The following is a 12599-nucleotide window of genomic DNA, read 5'->3' as shown; positions in this document are numbered from 1 at the left end:
TCTTGTGTAATTTACCCCAAAGTTCCACTTCACTAATTACTCCACTCTAATCCTTCCACCACCAACCAACCACCAACAACAACCACCTTACCGAAACCGGCTCCTGCTCCCGCTCCCGGTCTTCCCCCGTTTCACAATGGATTCCCTGTCGGCTTGCTGCGGGGAGATCGAACTCTAATTAAGATTGTTAATGAAGATTTAATTTTCCACTTCAAATGAGCCTGCTCTGAGAGCAACCCCTAGCAAAACGCATGAGCGAGAGAGCACCAGAAATGAGGAGGGGGAGGGGGAGGAGGAGGAGGAGGGCTGGGGGTGATGAAAAAGAGGAATGGGGAGGTGTAAAGCACATGGACAGGGGGAGTTAAAAGCAACTCAGGCAGTTGTGGGACATTTATCCACGGGGCAAGAAGAACAATTTACACTCCCCCCCCCTGAGTTCCGCGGATGTTGAAATCCGCTGCATTTGCTTGCGGTTTGCTCGCTCGTTTTAGGAGCTGCCTTTTAAGACCGTACGCACTCGACATGCAAAGATGCGCCGGCTCAAGAGCTGAACGTGCACACACACAACACACACACACACACAGCACTCACAGTTTCTGAATAGCTGGGGGCATTCTGTGTGTGAGTGAGGTTCAAACAGAATGAGGAATCTCCATGTACTTGAACTCACTCAGCACACACACACACACACACACACATGCACGCACACAGCAAGTCGTGTGTCCTGTGATGTAATCCTGCAGCACACTGAGTGTGTCTGTGCAACCCTCCAGTACAGCGTACAGTCAGCTGTTGCCAGGTGTGCAGCTTTAACACAACCATTACGCTATGATCAATTATGCATGCTGTAATTATTGACAGTGCCATGACAGCACATCTCACCTGGCACACTGCACTGTGGTGTTGATGCTTGAGGGCGACCGATAAAACGCACATATAGGAGCTGCAGATCAATGGGAGTGTTGTGCTCAGTTTGCCGTGTTTGTCGTGTTTTTCTTCACTTCCTCTTGAGGTACAGGGCGTTACCTCCGTAGGGGACGAGTGAGCCTCATGAATCCCACAATTATGAAAATTCTCAGACTTCAATGGCAGTGGGATTTCCGCAGCAGTCTGCGAAATGAGGCTCTAACTCAATCACAAACACAATTTCATGTAACGCAACAGACTTGCATATTAACAGCTAATATGGTTCCCTTCCCTCGCCCTCTGCCTCCATCTCTTCCCTGACTTGAGGCGGGTATTATCATTGTAATCAAGCGAGGACCCAGCTAACGCGATCATTCTCTAAACTGTCATGTAGAAATAATCCCCTCCTTCATATTTGATTATTGTAATAAATCTTTTTAACCAGCTATTCACTCACACGGCAACGGTGCAGATCTGCCTGATTCATCATTCAGCAGGACAAGCGCTGCGGAGTGGCGGCGAGCCGCAGAGGCTGGCGCGGGGCCCTCCTCTGTTCTCTGGGCGAGGCTGCCAGGTTCGCTCCGTTTGCTTCGGCTCCGGAGTTCAAAATGTTCATTTTATTTTATTTTTTTCCCCCGTTGGCTGGCGAACAAACAGAGAGCTCTCCCTTCTCTGTCTGAAAGCGTGATTACTCTGCAGAATTCTCCGTCTGTCCTCTATTACTGACCTCGCATCTCCCCGTCGGGGTGAATGAGACCAGACAAGGTGTTCCTTCACACACACACACGCACGCACACATTGTCTGTAGTTTGGAAATTTCAAGGGGCCAATTTGACGCGGCACGTGCTCACAAGGTGCGCACACATTGGTATGCACCTCCCAGCACATCTCTCTCTCCCTTTCTCCTTCTCTCCTGACACATGCACACGCAGACACACAAACAGAACAGAGGTCTGATTATCCAGAAATTTGGGGAACAGCTGAACGGAGCACAGAGCACGTCTGACTCAGCTCTTTGAAATACTTCCTTTTTTATTCAAATTTACAAAAAAGAAAAAGTACAACAGAAATAAATACACTTTGTTCAGCACGTAATTGTGGAATTGTATCAACATCTTGCGGGAGCAATGGAGTCGCAGGGAGGAGGGAGGGATACAGAACCGGCGGGCTTGTTTTGGGTAAAGAGGACTCTCGCTTCCGTAGGTCCTGACCACGCAGATTCTAAGGTGTCTGCTCTTGACCTTTGAGTGGGACTTAACTCCGTATCCTTTTTCAACAGAAGACACGATGAATCGCCTGAGAGGACTGCTTTCATCCGTCGGTGAATCTGAGCTAGCTAAAAGAGGGAAAAAGAGCCGTGGAGTGCTGCAGAGACTACGGGCTTTTATTCTATTTAAAACAACTGATTCAACTAATCACGCTTTTGATTGAACCAATTTGTGTGGCTCAGGAGGTGGGATAATCAGCTCCGTCGAGTGGTTTAGTCGGCACGGCACTCCAGAGCTCTGGAATAAGACAAATCAGGAGATTCATCGCGTTGATTTTGACCAATCAGTCAGGGCAGAGCTTTGAATCGGCAGAGATGAAACACCTGGAGCCAATCAAGACTGTGGAACAAACCGTATAATTAGAATGGCATGAAAGGTCACTTATTGGAATACCACCCTAATTGCTTTTGCAATGGCTGCCAAAGAACTAGTAATGCTGTTTTGAAAATAAGGATTGCTTTTCTTTATGCGCGCGCGTGTCGAGAGACGGGGAGTTTCAGAGTGTTGGCACATTACACACGAATGCTAGGGAAACGTTGCACAGATAATGCACTGGCAGAGCAACGCATTTGTGCACACGACAATACTTATCCTCATCACAAAACGGCTCCCAGTTCTTTGGCAGTCGTTGGAGGTGCAGCCCACCAGCGGAATTATCATTGAAGACATCAAGGACATCAGCGCGTTCTAAATTATTAGACAATTCACTCCAAATACGAAGGATTCTGTTTTGTTACAATATGGATCTCACACTATTTAACAACTCTTTAATAATCATTGATTATGGCCGTATTAGTCGTGCGCATTAATCACAGTTGCTGACAGTATTGGTGTAGTTAGTTGATTTGTTATATGTTCATGATTAATCGGTCAGCATTTGAAATCTATTATTTCTGTTTCACAGGTCAGCTGGTCCTTAACGCTTAACCTTAACGCTTAACCTTAACACTTAACCTTTGTTAATCAAATCAAATCCGCTTCATTTGCCTCGCACGTACACATAAAAGGTAATTTGTTCTCTGCTTTTAAGTGAGCACACTTAGAAGCAGCGGGCAGCCGTGCGAGGCGCCCCCAGATAAATATGAGTTTCTTTTTTTTTTGGCGCTTGCTTAAGGCACCTCAGCCGCCGACACAGAGTGGATGAAACCGCTGACCTCAAGGTCCCAAAGCTGCTTCTCTAACCACGAGTGCACAGCCCTCTTTTACATATATGTATGAAATGCCCTATTTGAGTATTTTTAGCAATGTTGCCACTTCCAGTTCTCAGGCATTAAATTTGGCGTCTGCAGTGTGAGGTGTTAAGACCTAGATTGTGATAAAAAAAAAACAGAATCCAAAAGCCGTGCATTGTTTCAATTTTTATGAAACTGACAAATCTTGAGGGTGGTGGGGTATGGTCAATCAGCCCAAACTGATGAAACTTGCGACCCGCTGAGGTTCTGTAGCCCTCTCTCTTCTCCCGTTATTGTGCAGTGTTTGTACATTGGTCCTGACACCGTCCAGTCTGCACAGTGGCACTATGTGGACAAGTCTGTGGCTCAGGTAAAGGGTATAGGCGGGTATATGGGTTTCATTTCAGTCAGCAAGCGCCCTGACTCCCTGACCGGCTAACTAAGTGATGACAGCAGAAGACTTTGACGACAAAATTATGGTGGACCAAACTGTGGGACACTAGCGAAGCTGAAAGCTTGACTTGACTCGTGGGTAACTTTACAGTGAACCAGTGACAACAGAACAGAGGCATTTCTGCGACGGCGCACTAAAGACATCCACATTCAAGTTAGAGTATGTAGCAACATTCCTCTCTGGACACCGATGATTTTCTTTTCGTAAAATTCAGTCAACTAAAGTCTTCAGTTATTACTCCAAAAAAGTAAAGTAGAGATAGATTCATTATTAATATGACTTTGCCTTCTGCCTGAAATTCATGAAAGACACAAAAGACGAAAACCTCCATACCTGTCAGGCAGTGCAAAACTAGTTTCAATTTCTCATTTTACTAACTTATTTCACTCCTGCAGAATAGCAACACACATTTGACCCAGAAACAGACTTTTGTTTCGCTTTGTTTTGCGCGTGTTTTCTCCCCAGTCCCGCGGATTTTCGTCCAATTGCTTCTTCACCGGGACGGGCGAGCTCGCGGGCCTCCTGTAAATAATGTTTTGCACAACAAACTTCTGCCAGAGGCCACATGTATAAATGAATTCTTGGCTTGTCCACCATCCCAGACAACTAGAGCACCAAATCAAATAAAATAAAACACAAACACAGATGTTGAATACATGATGTTATTCTCAGTCCAGCAGGCTGTTAGACCCGGCTCAGTTAATCCATTTCTAACCTACAGTACATACAGAGAGGAGTCCCAACAGTGCTCTGTTTGGACTTCTAAATATATATTTTTTTAAACTCATTTTTGCTTTTATATACTCTCTTTTAGCAATAATATTCAGTGGTATTTACATTTGAAATGCTTGTACATACAGTCAAACATAGTATCTTTTAGCTTAATTGACATCTTATAAAACGACAGTAATCTTTGACATTATTCGTCATCTATTATTGAACATCACACAGTAGAAAAGTGCATTTCGGCTGAAAACTCCAGCTCCGTCGCATCTTGACCTTTAACAAGAGTGCAGAGCCCGTGACGGGAGTCTCTGTGGCGTTGTTCCCCTTCAACTTCAATACAGATCTCTGGAAATTTTCATTTGGGCAGTACGAGTGTTTGAAGTAGGAACTGATTGCCGTTTTCTTTTTTTTTCTTTTTTCCCCCCTTTTTCTGTGTTTTGTTTCTCAAAAGTCATGCATACTTTGTCCCTAAGGTGTGCCAAGTGAGACTAGTGGGGCCGGTGTGTGGACTAGAAATACAAAATAGCAGACATCTTTGATAAAAACGTTTACGCGATCAATAATGGAGCCATCATCACTCCAGACGGTAGATGGAACACTGGATATGTGGATGGTTTGGTTTTTATAATTTACTCTAGTACAATCAAAGCCTCATGGTGGTAATCAGTTCTTTTGTGTCTGTGTGTGTCTGTGTCTGTGTGTGTGAGTCTCTGTAAACATACCAACACTCAAAACTACAAAAAGCCGTGGGAGGGGATGAGAGGGAAGGAGGGTAGGGGATCACATCCCTAAATCATTTAAATTTTTCACAATGTCTGTTTTCCTCGTGGGCTGAGAGGAGGGAGAATCTTTTGCAGGATTTAAATGATTCATCATTTTCATTTGGAATGGAGTAGCAAGCTGAATAATTCACTTTTCTGCCACTGCAGATGGAATAAAAAGTAACAGTTTCTGTACAATCATCTCACTTCCAAGACCATTCCTCTCTCTATACATCCTCGCCCGCCTCATTCTCCTCGTATTCAAATATCATTTTCTCACCCCAGTGTGTTATCCCAGTTTCTAAACTTCCTCGTTAAATGTTTGCTCTCGCAAAACCCTCAAACTAATGTTGCAGCTTATGCAGCATTAGTCATTAGGCTCATGTTTAAATTGTCTCTGAGCATCATGAATTCTCCCCACCGCTCTCGCACTCGCTTCCACGTAAACACAAGCACTCACACACGTACGAGCGCACACGAGCGCTTGTCCTCACGCAGACTTCAGACTTTTCCCGGACGCACAGACACGAGCACCGGGCCAACACACACACACACACACACACACACACACACACACACACACACACACACACCAGAAACGTCCTCCTCCTGGTTTCCTGCTGTTCCTCATCCCGTACGTGAGAGCTGAATTAAATCGAGTCTTGGATGTTTGGGTTGTTTTTCTTTGTCCAAAGCGTTTAACAAATTGTTGCTGCCCCGAGTCGACGCAGCTTCTGCATTGTCTCAGTATCTGTGCTCAACCATATCAGCGTTTCAACACTTATTGCTTTAAATTACATCAATCACTCCCTCCCCTGCCCTCGCGTTCTCCATCCTCCCTGGGCTCATTTTTCTCTGTCTCTTTTTATTACTTTGCCTCTTCATCTTTCTCCCCTTTAACTTCTCTTCACATTAGTCTAGCTCCAGTTGCCTTTTCATCATCCTCCCATTCCCTCCCTTCCTCTCTTACCCCCTTTGCCCCTATTTGTTTCACATTTACCCCTCCTCAGTCTTTCCCTTCTTCGCCTCCCTCCTTTCTCTCGCTCTTCTCCTGCTCGTCCCTCTTTTCCTTCTCCTTTTTGGCACCCTCTTCCACTTTTTCCAGATCCCCCCTTTCTTTCTCTCTGTCTTTGAAGAGCTGGGCCAACTTATGGAACCGTGGACCCCACTCCTCCAGCCCCGCCCCCCAGTCCTCCTTCTCCGCGTCTTTCTCCCCCTCGCTCTCGAGGGAGCTGAGGGATCCCGCCCTGGAGCCTGTCCCCTCCAGGCCGTACACCTGCACGGAGTCGTACGGTGGCTGCGAGGGGTCAAAGGTGACCTGGGCGAGACGCAGACGCAGGAACTCACCCACCCTCAGTGCCAAGGAGGGACCCCCGGGCCCCGGCGCCCCTCTCGCTGCCTCCATCCCTGGAACCCAGTTGGCCCCGAAACCCATCACTCCGGCGGCATACGCTCCCCGAGGCTGGCCTGGGAAGGGCAAGAGCTGAGGGGTCATATCCCTCCTGCCCAGGACATACCCTCCCAGACCCACTCGATCACGCCAGTCCCCGATGAAGCCAGCTGGTTCTGGGTAGACAGACGGAGTCCCTGTCAGTGACATTCCTCCGTTCTCCCTGTCCTGCCTCGCCACCACAAAGTTGCTCCCCATCTCCAGCCCTCCTCTACCCAGGCTACCCGGGTAGTCCCTCTGTCCAGACGCCTCTGCCTGCAGGACAGTGGCATAGTTGCGTCCATTGGAAAGCTGCTGTTGTCCATCTGCCGAGGTCCCCCCATTTCCATTCCCACCTCCATTCCCTCCTCCTCCTCCTCCTCCGCTGGAGTCGGATTCAGCCAAACCGGAGCTTGTGCGTTTCGGAGACAGCCCGGAGCGGGAGGCCCTGCGCCCCGCCATCGGGAGGGTGGCCGAGTCGCACACCCAGCCTCCCGCGCCGTGACCCTGGCCAACCACGGAGCCGGATCGGGTCATGACGAGGTTATGCTCCCTGGGCAGCGTCTCCGACTGCACCTGGAGGGAACGCAGGGGAGCACGAGCGGATTCAGTTCGGGGCTGGGGCTGGGCGTTAGGAATCGATTACAGTGGCACAAAATGGGATGAGACAGTTTGCCGAAGCAGGAGGAAGAATTTAATAAGAGGCGCAGTAACAAAAAAAAAAAAAAAAAAAAAAAAAAAGCGGAAGAATCGGGGAGCGGGATGACATAGGGTCCAAATGAGGGGAAAGCAGGAGACGGTGATGATAAGAAATGATTTAGATGAAGGAGAGACAGGCATAGAGCAGAACAAGGTGGAGGAAAAGCAAGAGTTGAGAGAAGGCATAGATATTAATTGAACTCTAGAATGAGCTAACACTGCACTGTGAGAGGGAGGTGGAGAGGGAAGTGATAGAAAGATAAAATATTTGAAAATTAAATGAAGCAACGGCCAGAGAGCCTTGCTATGGCTTAATAAGTAAAACAAAACATAGAATCAATAATGAACCATGGGATATAAAAGTGCTGATATGTCTGACTGCCGTCGCCTCCCAGCACTGGTCCGTCCAGTTCCGTTAATTCATTAAAAATGGTGCTGCGACCTCAGCCATATTCAACTACACGAGGCCGAATGCAAACCTAATGATTATGTTTGCTTAATTACTTTCTTACTCAGGTTTTCTCATTTAACTGAATTATTTAGTCATTCGTTCAACTTTAATGACCTCTCCGGTGCAGCCATCTATCATCAGAATAAGCGAATTCATTTACTTCACGATTCAGCGCAACATCTATCACTCTTTCTCCCTCCTGAAACATTTAACCAACCATCCATGCATTAAACAGAATGTGTTCAAATGGCAGCTTCACACCAAAAGCGCAAGCATTTATGATTCGCACAATTTAGACCGGAGGACATCAGAGGCTAAATCACTGCAGGAATCCAGCAAAACAGACAACCCTCTGATGACCCGGTAAACTGGATCTAAACGTACGGTTACATAACAAAAAATAAATAAATTCCATGTTTATCTTTCTAGTAGAACTGTAGCTTAAATAATTTTAGCATTACAATGGATACTTTGAGTCTCTAAATTGTGCTTTTGGTGTGAAAGCATTCTCATTGCTGTCCTCACCCAGTCCATATCTTGACTGTGGTTGCCTTTGTCCTCGTTGCTCCCCTCTGTGCAGTTGCTCCCAGGCCCCGTCCCTCCTCCTCCTCCTCCTCCTCCTTGTCCTCCTCTCTCCTGGCTGTCGCTGGTCCTCGGCGTCCCCCCGTCCGAAGTGCTCACCCCACTCTGCGGCGCCGTCCCGTCGCGGCTCCCGGTGCGACTCCCCGTGCTGAGGTCCGTGGGAGCTATGTACACGGCCCCGGACTCCATCGGCCCCACCATGGCCCCCTGGTTCTGGATGACCAGGGAGTGGTCGGGCTGGCCTCCTGGAAAGCGGTACGCCAGCTCTGCCAAGCCCGGCTCAAACGTCCCGCCCGGCGGGCGCCGGAGAACCGGCAACGTGTGGCTGCTGTAGCAGAGGCGGCCGTAAAGGGCTCCTCCTGGTGCCGAGTAGTTTTGCTCCACGCCTGGATTCTGAGCCCAGCTGTAGGTGCGACCTTTGTCTTGGACACGATGTGTGTAACGGCTGTAAGACACAGCGCAAAATATCCGCTTAACTCGACGCAAAAGTCTGATCTTTCACTTTTGACATGCTTAACTGGTACAGTATGTGTAGTGCAATGCCTCTGGACATTTGGAGAGGATTTCTCAGATCCTGACTTGGGGTGCTGTTGCACTATCTGGCATCATATCCGCACAGTAAGGTATTCTGTTAAGAGATTTGTCCACATTGAGAAATGATTCCATGGAGTAAATAACTTATTAAAGCTGCACTCTGGGGATTCTGACTTCCATGAAGTTGGAAGACTTCTGCAAACAGAGTTTTAAAAGAAACGCACTTTGATGCAGCCAGGATCAAGACGTCCGTACATTTATTCCCTAGAACGCTATAAACGAACACAAACTACAGTTTGGAATTCACCATAAAGAGTAGCTATCAACTCCTCTGTCAACAAAAATAAAACATTTAAAGTTCCACAAAGGTGGTATTATTGCAGGGATGTTGCATCAGATTGCATTAGATTTGGAGGTTCTCCATGCTGCTGTGTCCACCTTCATAAGCCGCGAGAAGCAATTTTCGATAAATTAAAAGCAGCCTTTGTACTTGTTTATGGCCCCTCCATATGGCTCGCACGAATTCTGGAGCTAATTATTAGTCCAAAGGCAATAAGAGTGTTTCTCAGAAACATCAAAGTGGGTGCAAACAGCCCTCTGATGCAGTAGAACATAAACGAGCTTTAACAAAAATGAGCACAACAAAGTGGCCTCCGAGGACTTGCCGAGCTTGATAGCCTTCTGTCTCAGCAATTTTGATCGGTGGCTGATTATGACCCAAGAGCTCCGGCTCGATCGGTTGCTAAAGCGGGCCGGCCGAGTTCTGGATCGCGATGAAAGCTTGTACTCTGGAGTGTTGAGATATTTTTTTTCCTGCCTTTCTTTTGTTTGCGCATAAAACAGGGGCTCACTGTGAGGATGGATGCAAATGGAGAAACAGCCTAACGTTTGTGAAGTTTCTCATCCAGGTCATGGAATATCCAGAAACATTAAAGAAACGCAGCCAGCAATTCAAGTTTCTGATGGTCTACACCCACAGATTTTCCTATTTAAACCTGAACTCGCCACCAGCTCTTTAGAACAGAAGAAGCCGCTCAGAAGCTACTTCAATAACCTCTTCAGTTGTCGTTCTTTAACATTGTCACCCTAACATGTGTATCCCTATATGTAAATAAGACCCCCCCTCTGCCTACTCACACGTTCCTGCTGTCTAGAGTGCGGTAGCCACGTGAGCGGGAGCTGTGCGGGGCGCTCTGGAGGGCGGCGATGTCGAAGGCAGCCGTGTCGGCCTCGCCGCCGCCCTCGTCGTCGTACGTTATGATGTTCTCGCGCACGTCGTCCTCCTCCAGCGGCGACAGGGAGTCGCGCTTCTGACGCCGCAGAGACAGCGACAGCGCGCTCACCGCTGGAAAGCAGGAATGGAGGATATTGAGGCATAGAAATTGGAAGAAGATTGATGAAGAAGGGAGACGGGGGCAGGAGTCACAGGGGAAATAAAAGGAGAGGAGGAAGAGCGGAGAAACGCGGGAGGGAAAAAAATCATCCAGACAAAGAGGTGAAACACACGGAGACAAAACAAATACAGAAGAGGCCTTGGGTTAGGGGGCTGGAATATCATATCAGCAGGCTGCATGCCTCCATTCTGTAATTGACTTTGAGCTAAAGCCAGGCACTTGGGCGCGTTATTCTCCTATGACTCCATGACTCTTATTCCATATTCCCAAAGCAGAAAGCTACATTTGACCCTGAACTATGGAAAAGAAGCAGATTACAGTAGCTACTGCAAAACGGTTCAACAAAGTTAAATCTAACCAGAAACATGGAACTGGTCTGCTGTAGTCATGGACTAATTAACCAGAAGAAAGTGGGGGAAATGCATAGACTAGTCCAAATCCCCCATCAAGTCGTCTGTTGTGTTACCTGGTTGTGCTTGTTGTGTTTCCATGATTCTTAGTTTTTCCTGCGTTGGTGGTATTTTTTTTTTTTTTTGGCTTGTTGGCAAGTTGTTTTGTTAAACTGACTTTCCCTTGTTTTTCCTGTCCTGTTCAGTGAGTGTCCTACATTCAGGTCATTTCTTTTTTTTTTTTTTTTACTACACTATGATTGTGTTCAGGCCTTGTACTAACATCCATCCTCGGAAACTGATAGAATAGAATAGAAAAATACTTTATTCATACCCTGGGGGAAATTCAAGTGTCCAGTAGATTGTACACAAACATACAACATACACAGGCAACATAACACACCAACAGAATCACTAGAATCAACAGTGTCAAAATATGTAAATATAGGGCTGTACTAACATGTTAATATGAATTACCGAAAACTATGTACAGTTGAACATTTTACACTTAACAAATGAGTATTTAGGCATTTAAACAGTGGTGTTGTACAGTCTGTTGGCTGTGATGACAACCAGATGCTACTGAGCAGCTGAAGTTACAAGTTACAAGTGCCCATAGTCTGTTTAGACCTTGCATTAAGATCCGATCAGGGCAATCCGACTGCAAGTGACCAGCTTCAGGTATGTGACTTCAGACCTGGCATTGAATCACCAAATACGTCTCCATATCTGATGTCAGATTCAACATCATCCAGTGCGCAGTAGATGTTGGCTTCAGTTCACTTTGGTTTAAGTTATTATTTACTGATCCTCACCCTGACATTAGTTAGACCTGCACAAAACTCTGATTATAACCCAAGCTCTGGCAGTTTCCACACGTAATCTGTGGTAACAAAGGTGAATAAAAACTTAACCACAAACGGCTCCTTATACACCAACATGAATCAACCAATAATTAATCAAAACCACACAATCGCACCTGTGTATTCATATTAAATACTTTCATTTGTTATTTCATAATTAGATTTATATAATATTTAGTTAGTTACAGCTACAAGGACAGAATATTTTAAAAGGCTCTCATTACTAATGAACAGACATCACTTGGTGTACTTTTTATGTTTCACCTTTTCAGGCGATCATTTATAATTGCTGTTGGTTCAGTTTTCTTTTCTATATTACTGAGGCAAAACTCCACCTGGTCTTTAATGCAACTCAGGAAATATTGTGTTCAGACTACCAAAGGAATGTGGACATAAGTGGACAGTCCACCTCCAAATGTGGTCAGAGATCAACTTCTACACTGGCCACTTCGGATTCGGCCACAATACATTTGGATTGTCCAGATCGGACCTTATTGCAAGACTGTCTTCTCAGCGGGGTGCCTTTGCCTTTGCCTCAGTTTTTCCTCTGTCATAAATATAAAATATCAATAAGATATTCTGTCTGTGTAACTAAAAAAAAAATCTAAACAAGAAAGAACAAATGAAATGGCAGAATATGACTACATTGTGTTTAATTCTGTCATTAAATAATATGGTATAATGTATTACACCAGAACTAAAAAATAAATTAAACGGACCTCTTAGTTACTGCCGGTGCACCTGTTAATCTTTCCATTCTGGCGTGATGCATTTGTTCAATTTAATTACTGACAATTTCACAAATAATTGTTAACAGTTCCGCGCTTCATCCGTAAAATGTGTGGCATTGCTTTGTAGAGGTAGTGTATATTCACTAAATCCGCTGTAGAGTTTCTAAATCCACTTTGATAGTTGATAAATTTACATTCCTAGAATTCAGGCACACAGCTTAGGTTTTATACTGCGGGAAT

General features: G+C 46.0%; 1 protein-coding gene across 1 annotated transcript in view; it reads right to left on the bottom strand.

Annotated features, from left to right (window-relative positions):
• Window positions 1-1920: 1920 nt before the first annotated feature.
• The window catches only part of LOC125010662, a 141560-nt gene continuing 130881 nt past the window's right edge, over window positions 1921-12599 (bottom strand). Inside the window, exons 12-14 of the mRNA XM_047589423.1 lie at window positions 10120-10327; window positions 8392-8893; window positions 1921-7292 (exon numbers count right to left, since the gene is read on the bottom strand). Coding sequence (XP_047445379.1) covers window positions 6294-7292; window positions 8392-8893; window positions 10120-10327 — 1709 coding nt within the window. The 3' untranslated portion in view covers window positions 1921-6293. The remainder of the gene's footprint in view (window positions 7293-8391; window positions 8894-10119; window positions 10328-12599) is intronic.

The sequence above is a fragment of the Mugil cephalus genome, chromosome 7 (assembly GCF_022458985.1).
Source record: "Mugil cephalus isolate CIBA_MC_2020 chromosome 7, CIBA_Mcephalus_1.1, whole genome shotgun sequence".
Lineage (NCBI taxonomy): Eukaryota > Metazoa > Chordata > Actinopteri > Mugiliformes > Mugilidae > Mugil > Mugil cephalus.
The sequence above is the reverse complement of the archived record's forward strand: the minus strand, read 5'-3'. Positions and strand labels throughout refer to the sequence as shown.